The sequence below is a fragment of the Gigantopelta aegis genome, chromosome 4 (genome assembly GCF_016097555.1).
Source record: "Gigantopelta aegis isolate Gae_Host chromosome 4, Gae_host_genome, whole genome shotgun sequence".
NCBI lineage: Eukaryota > Metazoa > Mollusca > Gastropoda > Neomphalida > Peltospiridae > Gigantopelta > Gigantopelta aegis.
Window position 1 is genome coordinate 92,226,650 of NC_054702.1, and position 24,717 is coordinate 92,251,366.

Genomic DNA, 24,717 nt, shown 5'->3' on the forward strand with positions numbered 1-24,717 from the left:
ATGACCGAATCGACTCGAGTATTTCAGAGTAGATTTTCAATGAACATACTGTTTAAATCATTTGCTGAAGTACAGTAAATACAAATAACTTTAAGTTTTGCGATAACAATACAAAACTTGTATATGTATTTATGAATTAGGGTTTGGAAACGCATTTTTAATGTGACAGAATGTAGCTAGTGTCTTACAATAATGACGTTATGCATCTTGTATGACGCCATACGGCAAAAGCCTTGCTAGGTTGACAATACTTATTCTTATTCTTATTCAATACTCGATTTGCGTACACAAAATTGGAATAAATAATGATTTTCCGAATACTCCTGTAGGATTGCAGGATAAAAGAAATAGGCCTAACTGATTACTGTCTTAAAGTGCTGCTCCAGATGTATGATGTATTGAGCTATATCAATCAAGGTATTATTTAATACGATTAGAAAAAAAAAGAAAAAAAAAGTAAAACATTTATATACCGGTATATTTTCCATTTAAAAATATTCCCCTGAAAAACAGAACCAGCTGAATTTGTTTCGGGAATTTCCGTAAGATTTGATCCGTGACGTCACGAAGGGAACTCCTTTCGATAGTCAGCGCCATTGTTCATTGCTTCTTTTGTGTTTATTATGGTTAAACGGCGTGTTGTTGGCGGCTGTAGCAATACAAAAGCCGATAAATTTAGTCTTCACGCATTTCCTAGTAATGTTGCTGTGAGAAATCTGTGTGTGAATTTGATTAAAACAACGTGAAAATACTGGACAGGAAGAAAATGCCGGAGACCGTTGTGACTGCAGGCACTTTAGTTTCGATTCGTCCGAACTGGCTTGTCGGCTTAAGCGAGATATGGGAATACCATGTGTTATGGCTTTTAAAAAAAGATGCCGTACCAACAATTTTTCTGCGACACAAAACAAATGACAACAAGCCGACGCCATCCACACCGAAACGACCTTGGGGTGCATATCCTCAATGTCCCAAATTGCGTTATGCTTTCAACTCCGGTCAGTTTTTTTCATGCACGGTTCGTGCAATCATCGAGATCCGATTTGTTGTCGTTTGCATCTCGTTCATTTGTGAGATTTTTCTTTACAGTTCGAGAACATTAAAACAATAAAGTACAAACAAGTATCTATAGCCTAGTCCGTCCCATCCTACAAAAATGTAGGGGTTTTTTTTTGTAAAAAGGAAGAAAAAAGAAGAAGCTAATTTTATATGCATCTTAGAAAACAATCGGCTCAGAAATAAATGACTTGTAAATTCCATGGTATGAAAAAAGGCGTTCCCTGTAAAACAGACTATAAATACATTAAATTAATTTTACTATACCTTCCAACAGAGAAAACCTTTTTTTCATACTATGGAATGTGCTATAAGTTATTTATTTCTGAGCACTGTGTTTTCACAACTGCACACAAAAAATATAGTATTGTTTTGTTATTTCCAAAACACTTTAACTTCTTTTTTTTTACGTCAAACTAAACTGAAATTATTCACACAAAAAAACATCTTCATGGATGGATGGGACGGACTAAAAGTCGTTTTTGTTTATTTCTTAAAATTACCGATATCGGGTCCACTTGACTCGTAGAATTCAAGAGTTATTTATCGTCTTCTCTACTACATCACAAGTATTAGAACATACAGTGTAGCAAAATAATTCGCACGAAAAGCTAAAGAACAAAACAAGAATAAAAGTTGTAAATTAGTCGTAAGCTGTCTCCACGACCATTTTCATCGTCATCTGTCAAGGCTTAAATTACATATGTATTTGTTGATTCGGATGTTTGTTCATGTAATTAATGTATATTTATGTTACTGTTACTGCAGATAAATGTATATTATATTGCTATTTTTGCTCTGCCCATATTCGGGTGTTATGCAAATAAATTATTCTTATTCTTATTCTGTCAGGCCGGTGGTTCGTCGGAAGATGTTCCAGGTTCAAACTGATAAGGCATTATTTGTTGTGTTCCACAAATATAAGTCCAGTCGTCATTACTACACTATTCATCATCGAAAGAAGAATCGCATGATCAATGAGCTTGGCAGTCGCTGTCGGTCCCACTTTCGCTTGCGCTGGAAGTCATCTCGTGGTAGGTTTCTGTGAAGGGCGTTCCCTTCGTGACGTCATGGCTATTTACAGGCAAATGTTTTTACCGAGAATTTTACTCGGTCGTTTCCGGCAGTGTTCTACGGGAGTGATGTTTTAATACTTTTATGGGGCATTTTCGTAATTATTGATTTACATATCGGTATAATTCCAATCTCTAAAAATCCCTTTATTATAAACCCTTGGATTGGTCAAATTTGTATCACGTGATGATAAAAACTGGCATTCATAGCACCATGAATCTCAGTTTAGCACTATTTTTGGCTATATAGCCGGAACTACTTTATGAATTATGTCAACAAAGGAATCCCCAAGGAATTTCCTTGAGATTCTATTTTTAGACATCAAACAGTAATCGTCTGCTGTCAAACTTCTAAACATCTTCACATATAAATTATACCATACAAAATAGGTCGCTTCAGACATTTTTATTAAAGGTTAAAAGTTATTGAAATTACTTACGTTATATGTTTATAGTGAATTCAAAATCCCACAGCTAAAAATCTATTTTGCCGACCCCAAAAAAGTATATAATTCCAATGGAATTTGGTATTTTACAAAAGCGATTTCAAAAACAAAATTCAGTCAGTTCATGCCAACCATTAGCAGTAACGCGCATTCAACGGCATTGTAGTATGACGTACACAACACATAGCCACTGCGATCCAATCTTTAAACGAATCGGGGTTTTGAAACTAGGTATATCATGTACATGTCGGGACACAGGAACGAAGCTTCAATTCGAAGCTACAACAGAGAATGTTCCACTTTCCAAAAACGAAACATCAGCATGGCACTGTCAAATGTCACGAATACTTGTGTCGCACCACTTGAAGTCACACATGCCAAAACCATCCTGTGTTGCCACTTCTACAATTACAAGGCCAGTAAACACAGAAACTCGCGACACACCTGTTTCATCCATTTCCGGAAACATTGAAACCACTTTCTCCATGTCAAATCTATCAACACATGGAATTTTCACGCACTCAAACATTTTATAATTGTAATTTCAACGTCGTAATTGGTAAATCTGGACTAATCAAAAAATGGCGCCCATCCACAGTTCTTAGTTAAATATTCATACACCAACCGCTTCACATAAATTATACCATACAAAATAGATCGCTTCAGACATTTTTATTACAGGTTAAAAGTTATTAAAATTACTTACGTTATATGTTTATAGTGAATTCAAAATGTTTCTAGTTGGTATTGATATTTAATGCAAAAAATTAATATGAATTGTATTAATGATTGTAACATTGTCATTCTCTCATTCGGCTATTGACGGAAAAAGCCGAAACCACCATAGGGATTCCGCTAATGTTGAGTATGAATTTCGTGTTAATAAAATAGTAAATAGTTGGAAAATAGAGTTCACTTTTTATTTTAAAGAGGTTTACATTAATGACATGGTTATGTGTTTGGAATTATAAGAATTGAACGTGAATATTTTTGAGTTTCATGCTAGTATGAAACGCAAAACCGCTTTACACGCTTTAGTATGAATGGCGTAGCGCGTTAGCATGAAACTCAAAAAATTTCACGTTCAATTCTTAAGTAAAATATTATTGCAATGAATTAAGAAAGCATTTAATTGTGGAATTTGAAATTTTAGTGTATGGTCTGGCACAGCACTTTAAGATATCGGCTTTCAGGGGCGGATCCTGGAATTTTAGCGGGGGGGGGTCCAGTCTTGAGCCTTTGAAGGCCCCCCCACACACACACACACACCTTCGATAGGAAATTTTCATATTTGAAGATAGCTTTAGATGGATTTGAAGTATATTCCCGTTATCAAAATCCTGCTTGTTGGTCACGAGCAGGGGGGGGGGGGGGTCCAGACCCCCTCGACCCCCCCCCCCCCCCCCCCCCCCCAGGATCCGCGTCTGGCTTTATCCTGCTCAGGTCGAATGGCGAATGCAGCTCAGCAGAGTCTTGCTGCATTCGCCATTCTAACCTTCGCAGGATAAAGCCGATATCTGAAGACAGTAACCAGTTATTCCCTATAAATCTTTATTATGGGGAGTGACGTAGACCTAGCCCAGTGCTAAAAAGCTCGCCTAATGTGCGGTCGATTTAGGATCACAATCCGTCAATGGGCCCAGCTTTTCAACAATAGCAAACACAAAACAAAACAAAAAGGTTCGCTAAACGTTACGTCAGAAATTCAGCTAGACTAAGTTTACATGACGTCATACTCGGTTCTGTCAAAAAAATTGGGACACCACGACGCCATGACTGTGAACAAATGTATTTGCTTTCACTTTGTGTGTAGTTATGTTTGAAGAGACAGTTAACAGGCCGCGTTACTGAGGTATAAATATGTTGTTGTTAATACTAAACATCGTATATGCTAGTGTAATTTATGTAAAAACAAACAAAAAACATCTTCTAATAGTGTTTTTTTAAGTTGACGACAGGACTTCCCTGCACTGTCGACGTGACTTCGTACACACTCAACTAAATCGTGACAACGAAAAGGCATAACTAACTTTCTTTTACGTATAATAAAGTGGCTTAAGTCCATATGTGGGCGATATTGTGACACGTTAACCCAAAGCACCAAATCTATAGTCCGTCCCATCTACCTACAAAAGTTTTTGGTTTGTTTTTTGTAAATAATTTCAGATTTGCTTGACGTAAAGAAGAAATTAAAAGTGTTTTGGAAATATCCCCCCACCCCACCCCCCTATTTTTGTGTCCAATTTAGAAAACAATCGGCTTAGAAAGAAATAACTTGTAGTAAATACCATAGTATGAAAACAGGCGTTCCCTGTGGGACGGACTATAGTACAGTTGTACTTTAAAACTACACAATTATTTAGAAAGGTGTGCTACCGGATTTTGACCGTCAAGGTCAAGGTCAGGTCCAGATCAAAAGTCAAATTTAGACGGAAAGGTGATTTAAAGCACTAAACTCGACACCATTGTACTTTATGACCATAAATAATAAAGCACCGCCCACCTTTATAAATCAAGGTTAATTCAAGCTAGAAGTCAAATTAAAATTGTATCGCAACACGACGGACAAAGAAGGTCATTTCTGTCTGGAAAATAGTATATATAACTGTAATGGGCAATTCCACGGTAACGGAATTACGAGTTGGAGAGATATTTCAGGCATTAAACTCAGCTAGTCCACATAAGACAAATTATCATAATGATGTAACTATGTAATACACTAGTACTGCACTAGTGCTTGTCGTGGGCAAAAGTGAGACTCCCTACTGCAAGGTGTAGTGCATGAGTACTTAATTAAAGTTTGGTAACGGAATTACTTAAAAACGGACACCATTTTTACGGGCACTGCAAAACATCGACAAACTGTGAAGTATGATGAAATAATTATTTATCTTCATGATGAATGATGACCTAATGACTTGTGATTAACAAAATAGAAATTATATTACAAATTATCTTTTCATAATTTTGTTGTACAACATTGAATGCCGGTAACGGAATTACACAGTTCGGTAACGGAATTACCGCTCTGAATTTACTTTTAAAAAACAATATTTATTTACTTTAAATTTGATTTGCAAATATGTTGCATAGTTTTATAAGTTAAATAATAATTCAGTATACTTGTTTTAAGCATTCATATTAATATTTCAAATGATAACTAGTTTCAATATCGGTAACATGTACACGTTCATGTATATGAGTGGAGATTTAAACTAGCACTAAACTGTGTACATATTACATAGTAAATGTTTAAAATGTTTGACAGCAATTGAACAAAATTCTTGAACAGTGACATTGTTAATAACAAAGAGGAACACAGGCCAATTAAAATTATACAGACTGACCGTCAAACATCTAGATTGTATTACGGTAAGTGAAAGATATTATGCCTAATAATAAAATTCCTTATTTATCTGAGGTCATGGTAACATACATGACAACATTCAAAACACCAGTATTTTCTTTTTTGGCCAACCAAACATGCCATCTTTCCATTTTAAGAATTTTACTCAGATTAGATTTCCTTGTAAAGACAGCATTAACACTATAAAACGGTTGCTTTCTTTTTGTCCATTATATACATTTAAAAACATAATGTTGGTAATTAGAATGATACTTTCCATTTTCTGGATATCCTGTCATTTAAATATAAATTATTAAATACATGTACAGTCAATAAATGCCTTTGAATAAAATAACATTAAAGTTTGCTTCAAGTAGATATGTTATGTTACATTTCCACATTCTGGACCCTATATATGTTTAAAGATATATATGTACAGGGCTTGAAATAGCGGCCTGTAAAAAGTGAAAAGAAGTCTATTTTTAAATCTTGCAAGTGAAATAAACATTCACCTGCTAAAATTAACTCAAAATCGCGTCATTTTTCAAAACACAGATATACGTACGATCATCTCATCTTCTATTTAGCTGAGGCTGAGCTCATAATTCTGTTACATTTTAATTTTATAATGCTCTAAACTACATATGAGATGTCCTAATTTTCCACACATTGTCCCAAACCCTACATTCACGTTGTGCTGTCTAATTTCCAGCAGGCCATTTTAGTTTCACAGCAGGCCATTTTTTTTTTGGCCTGCTATTTAAAAATAAAATAATGGCAGGCCATATTTTACTTCATATTTTGAGCCCCGATATAATTCTAATAGGTTTCGATTATAACTTGAATTTTGTCATGGATTTGCAGATATTTAGTCAGCATAATGAAGCGTTTAAGTAGTACTGTTTGGTTAAAGTTGATCAGATTTCCTTAATTTCTATATTGTTAATGGATGACATTTATATTTGCTATGGGTGTTCCGCAAATGCACTTGGAGCCACTACTATAGTGTACTATTACCATATGGATTTTTAAAAAAGATTTTGTATATCTTCCTATTGTTACATCACTTGATGTATTGGTGTATATGGATAAGAGTGTAGCATTTTAGTACTATGTAGGTTTATATTAAAGTGTTTCTTGACAATATATACCAAAGACGGTAACGGAATTACAAACCTATGGTAACGGAATTACATATGCTTACAGCTATATAATTTTACTAATAATGTATGAATTTGAAAGTAAATGTGTCTGATTATGTTCATTAATATATACTCAGAGAATATGAGTTGATTCCTTTATTACATATAAATGAATAATACAGTCTAACTTTTTGTTTGTTTTCGGTAACGGAATTACAAACTCCCCTAAATTTAAAAAAAAAAAATGTTTTCATTAAAGTGGATTATGAAGTGTAGTACAGTGGACTCTGTCTAAACCGGACTCACTTCGTACCATCGAAATAGTCCGGTTTACATAGAGGACCGGTTTAGACAGAGTTCATCCAGAGTTATGGTTCTTGAATGATCGACAACTCGCGATCAACAATTACATTTGAACCCATGGATGGTTGGGAAACACAGTCATACAAGCCATACTTGCAATCGATTATTTCACAGACATAAAAAAATATACTTAAAGAGACATTCCTGAGTTTGTTTCAATTTTTAAGATGTTATTGACTAACAGAGACTTTTTAACGATTGTAATTACATTTTTTTGCATAAAATATTAGTGGCAGAACTTTAAACGTGTTTCTGGTCGTTCTAATATTTGTACTAGGTTAAAATTTCATTTTATTTCCTAAAACATTATTTATTCGTACGTACGAATTTAAATTTGTGTTCTAAATCTTTCTGTTTTGACTATGGATTTGAATCAAATTCTTGTATTAATTTGACTTTAGTTTCTAACGAAAGTTGAATACGTTGCCGTTTTTTGGGTCGCTCCGCCATTATAAATGAAATAAGACAACACAAAATATACACACACACACACACACACACACACACACACACACACTAATAATAATCCGATTGATCTAACGGCCTATCGCAATCAGAGTAAACTTCACACGAGGGCGATTACATTTTGTATTTGATCTTGCGACGGCGTCCTGTTTACGCCACAATTGACTATCATTGTTCAATTAATTAAGCAGCCCGTCGTTCAGTCAAATCCAACTTCCTACCCATACAAACTTTATTTCGATTCACTCAGGCCGTCAAACGACAGCATATGAGGACATATTTTACAATAGTTATTTACAGTGACAAGATGACAACAGGAGTTCTTCATAGAATATATACAGACATAATTCAAAATAGCTATATACACATTTTAAAAAGAAGACACGTGGTGACAGAACATTTAAATAAAGCAGATAAATCTTTATACGTCAGTAGTACTTTTAAAAGTATAAAATGATATCGGAGATGTTTATCTATGGTTTACTAAATTTACTTGTAATTTCAGAGATTAGTTTTGACAATTTACGGAGAGTGCTTATTTTATTATAATAAAACAGTTCTTTGAATTTAAGAGTGCTAGGTTTTTTATAATAATATGGCTTTATAAACCTTTTGCGTGTATTCATAAAATAATTACATTTAAATAAGTAGTGATATTCATCTCCAATATCATTTTCTTCGCACAATGTACATAATCTATTTTCGACTGGGATGCTATTCCAGCGTCCTGTTTCTATGGGTAAATAATGATTACATGTTCTGAATTTCAGAAGGTTGGTCCACAATTTTTCGGGTAATTTAATGAAGTATTTTTCCAAATTTAAAGTTTGTTTAAAAATAGAATATGTTTTGCCTTTGGATGTAGACTCGATGTTGTTATGCCATGTTTGTAGGTACTGGTCTAGTTGCCTTCGCTTAACATGCTCAGTTAGTATTTTTACGGATGGGAAATTTTTCGACATATAAATATCGGTCATGCCTAGGTTATTTAACAAGTGTATTACATTGTCTAGCCAGTTATAGCTGTGCCCGTTTGCAACAGATTCTTTTATCATATAATTAAGAATTAAATTAGTGATTTTTGTAGATTTACCTTTAACTATACGTGCCCAGAATCCTATAATTCTTTGATCTATAACTAGTTATATGACATAAAAATAGACGTACCCTTTTTTACTGGCAATAATCGTCTAAGAAAATTTATATGAATATTTTCTATTATGTCCACATTTTCGTATCCCCAGATTTTACAGCCATACAAAAGTATTGGGAGGACCATTGAATCAAATAATTTAAGCTTGCAATCAATTGGCAAATTATTATCCTTGGCTTTAGATAAAACAAGATTCGGTGTAGACAGAGGTAATTAATACATGAATGGTTCTTTTGTTCTTGATTTTTGATCCGGAATCCGGAGTAGACAGATTACGGATTAGGCAGAGATTTATACCTAAGAGATAAACGGTAGCTGGACGGGGCGTTAGAAATGGACCAGTTTACGCAGAGATCCGGATTACACAGAATCCGGTTTAGACAGAGTCCACTGTACTTTGTTAGTGGTAAAACAATAACACTAATAAAAAGAATATTACCTTCAATTACATGGCTGCTGTGCATAAATTCATAGTGTGTATTACGGAAGTTTCATATTTTTAGTGTGACGGTATCCTCATAAAATAGCTAAAGTCAAACACATCCATTTATTTTACAATATTTTACTGATCAGATTTGGATTCTCCAAACAATTTTACATTAAAAACAGTCTTAATATATAAGGAATAACATGATTAGATTTTTTCACTCCATGTGCACATTAGCGTGGAATTGCCCTAATAACTGTTATTTTATTATTAACTTCCAAAGCATATCGGCGGGAAACCTAAAATTATTGTTGTTGTTGTTATTATTATTATTATTATTATTACTATTGGTCTCTCTCATGTAAGAACGACTTTTGGACGATTTAGCTGAAATTAGGTAAGTAGTTGTGTACTTTGGGGGAAATTGTATATGTAAAACAAATATATATGTGTATAGATAATAAGAAAGTTAAAGTTTGTTTAACGGAACCACTGGAGCATATTGATTTATTAATCATCAAAATTATTTGATATCAGACATAGAAATTTTAACATATAGTCTTAAAGAGGAAACCCTACATTTCACCATTAGTAGCAAGGGATGTTGTGTATGCACCATCCCATAGACACGACAGGATTGCCTATACCGCGGCCTTTGATATACCAATCATGGTGCACTGGCTGGCAGTGCATTAAGCGAGCGGTTTACCACTGTGCCACACTGGGGCGGGATCTAGTCGGTAGGGCGCTCTCTTGTGCTTCCTGGGTCGTAGTATTGAACGTTGTTGGTGGACCCATTCTCCCTTGCTGGTAATTGACCAAATGTAGCGGGTTCCTGCTAAGACTATATGCCACAATGAATTATCAAATGCGCTCTAGTGATTTTATAAAACTTTTTTTTTTTAAGATCAGTGATAGGCCATATAGTTTTAGTTTGACAAATTGTGTTTTGTATAAGAAAGAAAGAAATATTTTATTTAACGACGCACTCAACACATTTTATTTACGGTAATATGGCGTCAGCCATATGGTTAAGGACCACACATATATTGAGAGAGGAAACCCGCTGTCACCACTTCATGGGCTACTCTTTTTCGATTAGCAGCAAAGGATATTTTATATGCACCATCCAACAGACAGGGTAGAACATACCACGACCTTTGATAGACCAGTGGTGCACCAATGGGCCCACCGACGGGGATCGCTCCCATACCGACCGCGCATCGAGCGAGCGCCTTACCACTGGGCTACGTCCCGCCCCTTGTATAAGAATGCAGACTTTAATTACTTCTGTTTTCTTCAACCGTTCCCACCCCTCTCACCCCCCAAAAAACAACAACAAACAATAACACAGACCCAAACGCCAACACCCCCCCCCCCCCCCCCCCCCGAAAACCACCACCACCACCACCAACAAGAAGAAGAACAAGAACAACTAAAAACACCATTATTTCAATTGTGTCTTCGTGGGCGTCGGCGGCCTCGGTGGCGTAGTGGTTAGGCCATCGGTCTACAGGCTGGTAGGTACTGGGTTCGGATCCCAGTCGAGTCATGGGATTTTTAATCCAGATACCGACTCCAAACCCTGAGTGAGTGCTCCGCAAGGCTCAATGGGTAGGTGTAAACCACTTGCACCGACCAGTGATCCATAACCGGTTCAACAAAGGCCATGGTTTGTGCTATCCTGCCTGTGGGAAGCGCAAATAAAATATCCCTTGCTGCTAATCGGAAAAGAGTAGCCCATGTAGTGGCGACAGCGGGTTTCCTCTCAAAATCTGTATGGTCCTTAACCATATGTCTGACGCCATATAACCGTAAATGAAATGTGTTGAGTGCGTCGTTAAATAAAAACATTTCTTTCTTTGTTACGTGGGCGTCGGATGAATTTTGGGGTATGGCGTGACGGAATTCAATGCAACCACAGTCAATAGAGCCCCAGAATGAAAATGGGTTAAGTTAATGGTTAGGGTTAAGAAAATCATACAGTAATGATAAGAGTAATTCATTTTGTGAAAACGTTAACTTAAAAATAATAAAATTTGGGTATGGCGCCATACCTGTTTTACCCTCTGGCAGAAACCTTGCCCTCATGTTTATCCCCCCTCAAGTTGCCGCCATCTTCCAGTGCTTACTAACATTAACACAGGCATTCTCCTTCGTTAACTTTAACGGGCGTCGGTGGAAGGAAGGAAATGTTTTATTTAACGACGCACTCAACACATTTTATTTACGGTTATATGGCGTCGGACATATGGTTAAGGACCACACGGATATTGAGAGAGGAAACCCGCCGTCGTCACTTCATGGACTACTCTTTTTGATTAGCAGTAAAGGATCTTTTATATGCACCATCCCACATACAGGATAGTACATACCACGGCCTTTGTTACGCCAGTTGTGGAGCACTGGCTGGAACGAGAAATAGCCCAATGGTTCCACCGACGGGGATCGATCCTAAACTGACCGTGCATCAAGCGAACGCTTTACCAATGGGCTACGTCCCGCCCCTTGGCCTCGGTGGCGTCATGGTTAAGCCATCGGACTACAGGCTGGTAGGTATAGGGTTCATAGCCCGGTACCGGCTCCAAACGGAGCGAATTCTTACGGGCTCAATGGATAAGTGTAAGGCCACTACACCCTCTTCTTTCTCACTAACCACTGACAACTATCCCACTGTCCTGGACAGCCAGCCCAGATAGCTGAGGTATGTGCCCAGGACAGCGTGCTTGAACCTTAATTGGATAGAAGCACGAAAATAAGTTGAAATGAAGGAACCTTAATGAAATAAGCCGATGTGCTTTTGATTATACTAGCTACTAATGAGTTTAAATGTGATGCTTTAGGTATGTAGTGCGTGTCCGTTGGTGCTGTTTTTTTTTTTTTTTAAAGTGGGGATCAGGGTTGTTAGGCTATTAAGCCAGGCACGAAGTGCCTTGTTCGAGGGGGTTACGTATGTATGCTCCCCCGGGAAAGTTTTAAAATTTGATGGATTTAAAGCCTTTTTCTGGCATCTAAATAGCAAATTTAGCCTTTTTAAACAAGAATTTTAAAACTATTACTACTCAAAAGAATTTAAGGGTCAGACAATATTTTCGACATTATTTTCTGAATGTCAATTATATTAGCTAGACCATAATGTCACGCATGGTATTGTTCCATTTTGACGAAAGTGGGTCTAAGCAACCCATAAATGAATTAAAATCCACTGTCATTGACACTGTCGACTAGTTCTAATGGCGAAAACATGCTTACATTTGCACGTAAATTAGGGCGAAAGGGAAAGGTCTGCTAAGTGCCCATAACTTGCTTTTTCACAAAGCGCTTCATTTGCACGCTTTGCATGTGTATTCCATGTTCCCAATGCTGAATTTCCGTATAATTGGAGCTTGCGTTCGTGTACGGTGCACACTCCAAATTCGACAATGGTACGACTTCAACTGACTATCGAAGATCGAGGAAGGGCTATTGCTTGGCTTCAGGATGGCAATACGCAAAGAAATGTTGCTCTGAGACTTGGTGTCAGTCAGAGTGTCGTTGGCCGACTGTGGCAACGGTACCAAGCAACGAATTCTGTTCGAAATCGTCCACGTTCGGGAAGACCCCGAAGCACTACAAATAGAGAGGACCGCTACATCACCAATATGGCTCTACGTCAACGCACAACCACTGCACGCCGATTACGTGACAATCTGCGGACTGCGACTGGAACTCGAGTGTCTGATCAAACCATAGCAATCGTCTGAGAGCCAATAATCTACGCTGCCGTTGCCAGGCTGTTCGACCACCACTCCTACCACGTCACAGAACGGCCAGACGTCACTGGTGCACACTTCATCTGCGGTGGCAACGTGTTCAGTGGGGTCGAGTGATGTTCACTGATGAGTCCAGGTTTAGTCTCCAATTCAACGACGGTCGGGTTCGTGTCTACAGACGTCCTGGGGAGCGCTTCGCTGACGTTAACGTTAGACAACGTCACCGGTTCGGTGGTGGCAGCGTCATGGTGTGGCAATCTGAATGGAATCCGCTATCTGAATGGCATTATCCGGCCCTTGGTTCTCCCAGGCCTTCAGCAGATTGGCGGCGGGGCAGTTCTGCAGGATGACAATGCCAGACCCCACCGCGCCAGGGTGGTAACGGACTTTCTCAGACAACAAGGTATCGCCAGGATGGATTGGCCAGCATATTCGCCTGACTTGGCCCCAATAGAGTTCGCCTGGGACGAATTAGGCAGGAGAGTTCGGGATAACCATGCCCCTCCGGCCAACCTTCATGATCTGGGTCAACTTCTTATGGCAGAGTGGCAGGCCATTCCCCAAGAGTTCTTCAGACGTCTGATCAACAGCATGAGGCAACGAGGTGTTGAGTGTATTCGCGCCAGGGTTGGATTCACACACTATTAAACGAATGTTCTAATGTGTAAAATCCATGTTTGACAACCTTCAACTTTGACAGCATGTCATGTGACTTTCTTGTATACAGTGACGTTTATTTGTGGTTTTTTGTAAATATGGAACAATAAATTAAATTTTTGGTGTAGTTTACATCATCAATCTAATACACTCTGAAACTTATTTGGTTATACATTTTTGACCCTTAAATTCTTTTGAGTAGTATATATATTAATTAAGACAGGAGTAACCTGACACCGCTCCATATATAGGCAATAAATTTCGGAACATTAATTTTGGTCGATAACGCCTAAAATAAAAAAAAACCCCAAGAAAGAAAGAAAGAAATGTTTTATTTAACGACGCACTCAACACATTTTATTTACGGTTATATGGCGTCAGACATATGGTTAAGGACCACACAGATTTTGAGAGGAAACCCGCTGTCGCCATTACATGGGCTACTCTTCCGATTAGCAGCAAGGGATCTTTTATTTGCGCTTCCCACAGGCAGGATAGCACAAACCATGGCCTTTGTTGAACCAGTTATGGATCTCTAGTCGGTGCAAGTGGTTTACACCTACCCAATGAGCCAAAAATCAGGGTTTGGAGTCGGTATCTGGATTAAAAATCCCATGCCTCGACTGGGATCCGAACTCGGTACCTACCAGCCTGTAGACCGATGGCCTGCCACGACGCCACCGAGGCCGGTAAACCCCAAGAAAAACAAGAAAAAAAACAAAAAAACTTTTTCCTGGAGCTCGACCCTAGTTAAAAATAAATAGCTGACGCTCTTTTTTTTCTTCTTTTTAAAACGTTTAGATTTTTATAATGTTTTATTAATACGCAGTTGAAGAGTACGCAATACATACATACTACTTTATCTAGACCCGTGTGAATGTAGTACAAAATAAATTAATAAATAAATAAATAAATAATAATAGTAGTAGTAGTAGTAGTAGTAGTATTATTATATAGTAATAAAAAATGTTTCTCAAAAATATTTCTGGCTTAATTTTGTAGTTGGTTAGGAGACAATGTGTGCGTGTATGTGGGTTCGGGATGATGTGTGTGTGGGGTGGGTGGGGGTATTGCTAAGTATAAATATGTTTGAATAATATACAGCTATTATCGCTCAGGAATCCGTCATCACCGCTTGCTGTTATATTTATTATTATTATTATTATTATTACTAGTCCCTTACCAGTTTAACCGGAGGGGACTATAGATTTCATCCCCGTCCTTCTGTAGTAGTAATAGTAGTAGTAGTAGTAGTAGTAGTAGTAGTAGTAGTAGTAGTAGTAGTAGACTAGTAGTAGTAGTAGTAGACTACTAGTAGTAGACTATACTGACACACAATGAAAACGCAAAACAGATATTTTTCATTATTTTGTTGTGATTAATGAAAAATATATTTATTGGACTTAAAATAACAATTTATGAGAGGAAGCCATTAATTGGTACTTTTGTCTGGGTTTTAATCCTGGTTTTGTTCTCGTTATACATACAGTAGCAGAAACACACAAAATGGTGTGAAATGCTTTCATTACATTCTCAATCATGCTGCATGCAACGCACGTGAAATGCCAGTATGTGGACACATAAAAGTCACGTAACGGTGTCATATCCCTCGTCACATTAAGAATGCCACGACTCAGAGAAAAACAAAGGGAGCGAGCGTTGGGCATGGTTCGAGGAGGGACTTCGCAAAGCCAAGTTACTAGGACCTTCAGAGTCCATCCATCAGCTATTGGACGACTTGTTGAACGTCATCAACAGACCGGAGTGTCCGTGATCGACCTCGACCTGGTCAACGTCCCGTTACGACTCCACGTCAAGATCGGCAAATTTGATGACACCACCTCCGTGACCTGTTTAGAACTGCGACGATGACAGCAAGCAACACGATAGGACGTCATGGAAGGCCTATCCACCCGATGACGGTCATCCGTCGACTCAGAACGGCTGGACTCAGACGCAGACGCCCGTACAACGGTAACATCATGACACCGCGACATCGTGCTGCGAGACTACAGTTTGCTCTCCAGAATGGTAATCATCCACCAGCCTTTTACCGGAGCATTGTTTTATCAGATGAGTCCCGTTTCTCTGTCTCCTTTGCCGATGGAAGAGCACGTGTGTACAGGAGACTCCATGGACGGTACGCTGACGGATGTGTGAGGGAACGTGATCGGTTTGGCGGCGGTTGTCTGATGGTAGGGGGGGGGGGGGCAATCAACTGTGATTTCAGGAGTGATCTCATTGTCCACGATGCCCTTACAGCCTAGCGTTATGTTGAATTTATTCTAAGATCAGTTCTCCAGCCACTTTTGCGCCGTCACCGAAGACCAGGAGGTTCCCTTCTGTTTCAACAAGACAATGCCCGTCCACATACTGCAAGAATTACCCAGGCATTCCTGCAACAAGCCGGTATCACCGTTGTGAACTGGCCCGCCGTTTCACCGGATTTGAACCCAATTGAACACATGTGGGATGAGTTAGGACGTCGTGTACGTCACCGCCAGCCACCACCGCGTAACGTCGCTGAGCTTGCACAGGCGTTGCAGGAGGAGTGGAGGAACATACCTGTGGCTTATTTGAGATGTTTGTGCCAATCCTTTCCCCGTCTTCACGCCAGATACTGACCTTGATGGGGGGGGGGGGGGGGGGGGGGTGTTAAACTTTTCGATTACGAATGCAACTCGATTACTGATGATAACTGGCCATGTTTCCATGTGAATGTTTCTCATGAATACCAGTCATTATGTCATATTACATTATCCATCAATTCATTAATAGTTTGTCGTTATTTGCAATGAAAAGTTGTTTTTGCGTTTTCATTGTGTGTCAGTATAGTAGTAGTAGTAGTAGTAGTAGTAGTAGTAGTAGTAGTAGTAGTAACTTTGTATTGTAGGTTCCATTATGGGTTGCCAGCCAAGCCAGCTGAAACATAAGATCGAGCCCGCGACAAAACAACCAGCAAAAACAAATCTTCCTCTTAGCGCACGCCAGATATATTTGTTGAAGCGGTCGTGGAAAGGGATTCAAAGAGAATTGAAAGTGACGGCCACAGATATGTTTGTAAGGTAACTTCAAACATTTTGTAAGAAAACAAAAATTCTCTTTTCTGTTCTTATTGCTTTCTTTTGTTGGTGTGTGTGTGTGTGTGTGTGTGTGTGTGTGTGTGTGTGTGTGTGTGTGTGTATTACCAGAGTGTTTTTCGGTATCGTTAATATATATTAGGAATGAAAATTGTATTATGCGAACCTCTGTCGATCGTGTTATAACTGAATAAATGATTATAATGGTAAAGCTGTTTCGTAAAAAAACAATAAGCTGCATTCTGAGTTTTAATAAATATGTAAACAGACATTCAGAAATATATTTATGTTAAAACATATAAGGACTATATATTTTTGGCAAGTATCTGTAAAGCGAGTGTTGCCAGCAGACGCAGTGACAATCATGTGACTCAATAACCAGATTGCAATACAGCTGCTAACAGACAGATTAAAATTAAGTTTTCTTTCAAATTACAGTCTTTGCTACATAGCGGCCAGTTTAATGCTAATTTGAAGGGTAGAAATACTAATACAAAGGTAGCTATTTGAATAACAACTGTCTGTTTATAAATACTGGCATACTTTAGAACCGAATGCTTATACTCATCGAAACTATGCACGCTCTCTCTCTCTCTCTCTCTCTCTCTCTCTCTCTCTCTCTCTCTCTCTCTCTCTCTCTCTCTCTCTCTCTCTCTCTCTCTCTCTATATATATATATATATATATATCGACCTTTATTGACTAAGGGCGACTAAACAATTTATAAAGGTAGTCAATTGGGCGATCATCGATTTTAGAGGCCACCAAAATCATTGGTATTAAACTCCATACTAACTTATATTCACATAAAATTATTATTTAGTGGTGTATTTTAAGTAGGGGAATATCCACTCCTGAAAAATAATGGAACTCGGCCCTAGTCTCCATTATTGTTCAGGAATGGACAGTTACTCGGACATTCCCCTATACGTAATCGGCTTATTGGAATGTACTGGATACGCCATAATTATCTAGTAGACCTACTTCTTGACAAAGATTACTGTAAGAAACAACAAGTACACTTTTATGCTTTGTAATATGATAAAAGAATACATCGTATTTTATGGTAAAATGTTTGTTTTGGGTTTGTTTTTGTTGTTTTTGCAGAGATTTATTTTTCTTTCGAGAAAATCCTTTACTGGAGATTGCGTCACTCGAAAGCTTAGTTAATCCCTCCTGCATCGCCACAAAGAGGACTGCCATTCCCAAACTAGTTTACTAAAGCACGCATTTCTACCTTTAGTCTTTTTGTACTGCATTATCTTTTACATCAGAGACAACTTGTAGTTTTGCGATAACAATACAAAACTTGTATATTTATTTATGAATTAGAGTTTAGAAACGCTTTTTTAATGTGACAGAATGTAGCTAGCTTCTTACAAATAATGACGTTATGTATCTTGTAGACATCATACGGCAAAAGCCTTGCTAGGTTGACGATACTCGATTTGCGTGCACACAACTGGAATAAGTAATGATTTTCAAAATATTCCTGTAGGATTGCAGGGTAAAAGAAATAACTGGTTACTGTCTTAAGATATCGGCTTTACAAGAGCCTCGCTACATTCACCATTCTAACCTTCGCAGGATAAAGCCGATATCTTAAAACAGTAACCAATTATTCACTATATATATCTATATCTATCTATCTGTATATCTATATCTATATCTATGTATGTATGTATGTATGTATGTATGTGTGTGTATATATATATATATATATATATATATATATATATATATATATATATGCATGCGTTCGTGAGTGTAACTACACAATAAACAATTGAATGCACGTTTTAAACTAAACTAAACGAAGTATCATCATATCCATTTCAGATTGTTCTGGCAACACCCGTACTTGAAGAGTTTATTTACATTCAAAAACATGGAGAACGTGGACGAATGTACATCAAGTGCCGGCAGACCCTTCACACACCACGCCTTTCTTGTAATGAAAGTAGTGGATGTTTGCATCAGTAACATCGACGACTTGGACTATACATCCAAACTGTTGGCAGAAATACTACGAATTCATAAGGCGAACGGTCTTAGTTACAAATTATTTTGGGTACGTTCCAACATTTTAATTTTTATTATTATTATTATTATTTTTTTTTTAATGTTTTAAGTGATTTTTTAAAAGACATAATTTAAAGTGTCACCATATTTTAAAATAAATTGGAGTTTTTATTGAAACATGACAAATCTATAAGGGGATGGTCTTAATTACAAATATGTTTGGGTACGTTCGAACATTATATCGTACAATATATATATATAGTCAGTTATCAAGAGATATAATTTAAGGCGTCACTACATTTTAAACTAAATAAATTATTTCAAGTACGCTGTGAAACAGCTAGATGCAGGATCAATAATATTGATCGGCCACTCGGCATACGATTCGTATGCCAATACGTGGGTCACTATAAGTAGTACTAAACCAAATAACGTCCGGCTGGGTCAAAGTTCGAGGTGCACCCAACGCTTGATAGAGAAGTGAACAACACAAGTCCTGTGATTGGTAATAAATGTGAGTGTGTTTGTTGTAAAAAAAAAAAAAAAAGTTTCATCTGGGAAAAAAATGTACGCAATTTTATTTCATCTAGTACCACTGTGTCAAGTAGCCTTGTGCTTGAAACGTGTGTGGGGTACCTGTAAAAAAAGGTATTAGAATTTTCTGCTGAACTAGTATCTCAGAAATGATTCACGTTAAGGGTGAGGGGTGGTGGTATTTATATCCGTGGCGTTTATGTCGATTGATACGCTGCAGGTAGGAGTTATAGCCACATATGTCACTATTGTCATCTATGGGATTTGATTTGGTAGTATACACCCTATACAATACGTATGCCAATACGTGGGTCATTATATGATACGTATGCCAATACGTGGGTCATTATACGATACGTATGCCAATACGTGGGTCGCTATATGATACGTATGCCAGTACGTGGGTCACTATACGATACGTATGCCAATACGTGGGTCGCTATATGATACGTATGCCAGTACGTGGGTCACTATACGATACGTATGCCAATACGTGGGTCGCTATATGATACGTATGCCAGTACATGGGTCACTATACGATACGTATGCCAATACGTGGGTCATTATATGATTCGAATTGCGATAGTTAATGACACTGACCCTAGTATACGCTACGAGACGTAGCCCAATGGTAAAGCCTTCGCCTGATGCGCGATCGGTCTAGGATTGATTCCCGTCGGTAGGCCATTGGGTTATTGATCGTTCCAGCCAATGCACCTCGACTGGAAAATCAAAGTGCTTGGTATGTGCTATTCTGTCTGTGGGATGGTGCATGTAACAGATCCCTTGCTACTAATGGAAAAATGTAGCGGGTTTTTTCTTTAAGACTATGCATAAAAAGTATATCAAATATTTCACATCCAGTGATTAATAAATCAATGTTTTCTAGTGTTGTTAAACAATAAACAAACAAAAAACCCAACCCACCCCCACCCCAAGAAAAAACAACCCAAGAGATCCCAATTATTAATAAGCCGTGTAAAACGTGTTTACAGTTAAATTACGAATGCTTTTTAAAAGATAGCCAAGAGATAACTCTACACAATCATAGTTTTCTTTCACTTCTGTAGTAAGTTTGGTATGAACTCGAATGTAGTATTCTATATTTTATTCTATGTCTTACATTTGAAAAAAAAGATGATGATGATGATGATGATGATAAAATAAAGAAACTACAGGTTGTTTACGGCTCATTTGCGCTTGTGTAGTTAGTTTTCACGTCACAGTACAGTCAATTTCGACAGTATTCATTCCAATGGACAGTGTGGCTTTGAGGTTCTTACCAAAATATGTGTGTAAAAACATATATAATAATTTTCTATTGTTTTTTTTCATTCAATTTCGACAGTATTCATTCCAATGGACAGTGTGGCTTTGAGGTTCTTACCAAAGTGTGTGTGTAAAAACATATATAATAATTTTCTATTGTTTTCTTTCATTCAGAAAATAAAGCAGCCGTTTCTACAAGCGGTGAAACACACGCTGGATGAGAGATACTCAGATAACATGGAAACTGTCTATATAACTGTTATTGACTATATTCTACTCCACCTTTCTGAAGGAATATCCGAAAGTGAATGTCTTGGTGATGACGCGATAAAAGAAGAAATCGAGCGCTCCGGAATTGTGAGCTTGAAAGAAGAACTTGCCAAGAAACAACCCCCTAAGTCAAATGTTGGTCTTAGGTATGATAGTAGCACCCTCACCGAATTGGTTAGCCAAAAGACGGAGGACGAACCTGAAAACGACAAGCTTCAGGAGTTCGGGATCATGTAGAGAATACCGCGTGGAAAGTGGCCGTTAGAATCCCATTTACCCTACAACGTATCCCAGTCATAAATGGTAAGTAACGGAAACGACTGTGGCATTCCATTTCGTGCATATCCAGAACTTAAAGCTAGAAGTTATTTACGACCTGTGTACAGTGCACTTGCACACGTAACTTGTGCGTCGTCAATAATTTCAGGTAATGTCAGTCGATGATGTGGATTTCAGGCGTTGAGCATCGCTAAGGAGCGTCCAGTCGCGTGTTCTTTAATCCAGTGTCCAGTCAGATGATTTTTAATCACATGTCCAGTCAGATGGTCTTTAATCACATGTCCAGTCAGATGGTCTTTAATCACATTTCCAGTCAGATGGTCTTTAATCCAATGTCTTGTCAGATGGTCTTTAATCACATGTCCAGTCAGATGGTTTTTAATCACATGTCCAGTCAGATGGTCTTTAATCACATTCCCAGTCAGATGGTCTTTAATCCAATGTCTTGTCAGATGGTCTTTAATCACATGTCCAATCAGATGGTCTTTAATCACATTTCCAGTCAGATGGTCTTTAATCCAATGTCTTGTCAGATGGTCTTTAATCACATGTCCAGTCAGATGGTCTTTAATCACATGTCCAGTCAGATGGTCTTTAATCACATTTCCAGTCAGATGGTCTTTAATCCAATGTCTTGTCAGATGGTCTTTAATCACATATCCAGTCAGATGATTTTAATGAAATGTTTAACAAATGTTGGATACCGCGTGTGTTATAAGTTTTACACAGGTGTTCACTTTAAAAAACAACCATAATAAATAAGTATATATATATATATATATATATATATATATATATATATATATATATATATATATATATAATTCGGTCTCAGTCGCGAGTGCAGAACATTATGCTGGGGGATCTAGATAATAGCGATGGGAGATTCTAAGGAGGTACGAGTCATGAACCCCTGAAAAATATATTTAAAAAAAACAACAACAAAAACCCCAACACCTTCGCTTTGAGCAGAGGATGGATTCGAACCCCAAATCAAACCTTGCACACGCTTTTGGGTCTGCACTTACATAATTATACTCTTGAACTTGACAAGAGCTTAACTTCGGAGGTTACTCCAGAAGAATTCAAATCGATGTCTAATCATTACTTTTAAGGATGAATATTTCACGACAAAATTACAGTATTTACATAGTATGTGTGAGGTACAGAAATGCCATGCGATTTAAAACAAATAATTTTGACTAGATTAGCAAGTAGAAGATCACAAGACATAGTGCCAAACGAGCAATAATGGATACACATGCCAGGGTGCGTTTGGCCGACATTTACGTATGGTAAATTGATGGTAAAAGTCGAACATATGAGCAGCACAGCTTTGAAGCTGTATATTTGGAGTCTACACTATAACAACAATTACATTATAAAGGTTAGTTATAGAACTTCTGAAAATTGTTCGTTCCAACATCACATGTAAGCAGTCTTTTCAACCTAGAAAATGTCTATGCATGTCATACTTTTAGACTATATTATATATGTTTCCTGACATTTGTTTGCTTTGATAGTTTCATAAATGTGATATCTGAATACAATAATGCTAAAATGCCACTGTTGTGAACAGTTAAAATTACCGACTTGATGCAACTCTTTACATATGGTAATGCCAGTGACAGAATCTAACAACGTCCTTATGTGCAAAAAGGGTAACCACTTATAATTCACAGTTGGTTGCAAGGTACCGAACTTTGTAATCTTGAGAAACATAAAGTGATATATCAGTTTGTAACCCACATCATGAAATTATCACTGTTTGCAGGAAGTGGCAAGAAACTCAACATCATATCACGCCCTGGTAAACAGTTTTAGGCCAATAAGTTGGAAGAAATAGGTGGAGATCATTAGAGATACAGAGCCCACCCATCAGTGTATTAATACTAAGTGTTAATGGTAAACAACACGCCTGTATCTGTATAGCTGGGTGGGTGTAGGTGTGTGCATATTAGCACATTCACGTCATGTTCACATGCGGTTTTGTGTTGCGGCATTAAGAAATATGAGATAAATAGTTAATATTTAGTAATACACACGTTTGTATTTATATGTAATACGTTTCTGTGTGTGTACAATTGATGATTAACAATATATTTGAATAAGACATAGTTTGAAGCACTGTCAAATTCACATGCTACATTGAGCAATAAATCTCGTATTTGGCTGACGTACTTTTGTTCATATCAAGTTTGTTTATGAGCACCTTTTCAGTACATCACTAAGAGTTCGATTTTTATATTTAATAGTATTTTATATTTCTATAATAGTTATTCACATGTGATTATAAAAATTTAATGTTCTAATTCTTGACGTTCATATAGTGTGTAAATCGGTTCTGTAGTTCATACTTCCATGGACGTAAAACAATTATAACGTCAATGGTTGTGTTTTTTTCTTGGAACACCAACAAATCTTCGACAGCAGCTGTGACGTCCATAAGCGTACGAGACAGGTTGCGGAGGACACCTCCTCCAGTGCTGGAGCAAATCCTCAAATTTGGGCAAAGACGATTGGGATATTCGGGCACAATAAGCAGAAACCTGAAACCCTTTTTCACCATGTATTTCCATAATTCTACCTACAATATTAGTTGTAATCCATGGAAAAATGCACAGACATTCGTTTGCAACGTTAAATAGCTGTTTGGTAATAATGCTAATATGAATAAATGTTGTAATCCAGTTTCAGGCATTTTCGTTTCATTCAGGCAAAAATCTGCTTGCCCCACTTCCTCCAAAAATGGGAGCCAGTACGCCTCGGCCTGTGATTACGTCAATGCTGTAACCAAATTAGTGGCTCCCAGAATTCGGCTTCCCGCTTAGGTACATGGGCATGAATATACTGTAGACGATTTAAAGACGACAGCCACTGAATAGAATAGAATATAATAGATATTTAACGACACCCCAGCACGAAAAATACATCGGCTATTGGGTGTAAAACTATGGTAACGGGCAACGAAGCGTAGCTCGCATGACTGTTCCACCTACTGTTACTAATTAAACACTCAGAATCTTCAGCCAGGACCCAAACGCCCGTGCTTAGGTCTAGTGGTTCAAGGTCGGGTGAATAATGGAGTGTGTCTGTGTGTGTGTGTGTGTGTGTGTGTGCGCGCGCGCAGATGGCAAATCATGAAGTCACATTCAGTTATGTTGAAAGTTGAGCTATGCGAGATGAGATGTATTGACGCCTCTGCTGAGTTTAATATCGAAACCTTTTTCATTTATTTAAAGAAACAAGAGCTGACCTTTATTTCTGTCATATGAGTTGACCATTACTACGAAACACTTTGGAATGTTGCGTTGCTAGCAGAGGCTTTGAATATTGCAAAACTGTAGCAAAGAGGAAAGGAATGCATGTTAACCTATACATTTT

The 24,717-nt window shown here is 37.7% G+C and overlaps 1 protein-coding gene across 3 annotated transcripts; it reads left to right on the forward strand.

Moving 5' to 3' along the window:
• Positions 1-4,314: 4,314 nt before the first annotated feature.
• LOC121371422 (neuroglobin-like) lies at positions 4,315-24,024 on the forward strand. 3 transcript variants are annotated; one of them, XR_005957794.1, is made up of 5 exons: positions 4,315-4,427; positions 16,774-16,945; positions 18,799-19,030; positions 20,959-21,357; positions 23,767-24,024. XR_005957794.1 is itself a non-coding variant. In XM_041497301.1 (4 exons), the coding sequence occupies exons 2-4, from the start codon at positions 16,782-16,784 to the stop codon at positions 21,289-21,291; spliced, it is 729 nt and encodes a 242-aa protein (XP_041353235.1). In that variant the 5' UTR covers positions 4,315-4,427; positions 16,774-16,781; the 3' UTR covers positions 21,292-24,024. The 3 variants fall into 3 exon arrangements, 2 of the variants coding, with proteins under 2 accessions (XP_041353235.1, XP_041353236.1); XM_041497301.1 differs by having other exon boundaries at positions 20,959-24,024; XM_041497302.1 differs by having other exon boundaries at positions 16,774-16,940; positions 20,959-24,024.
• The last annotated feature ends 693 nt before the right edge of the window (positions 24,025-24,717 follow it).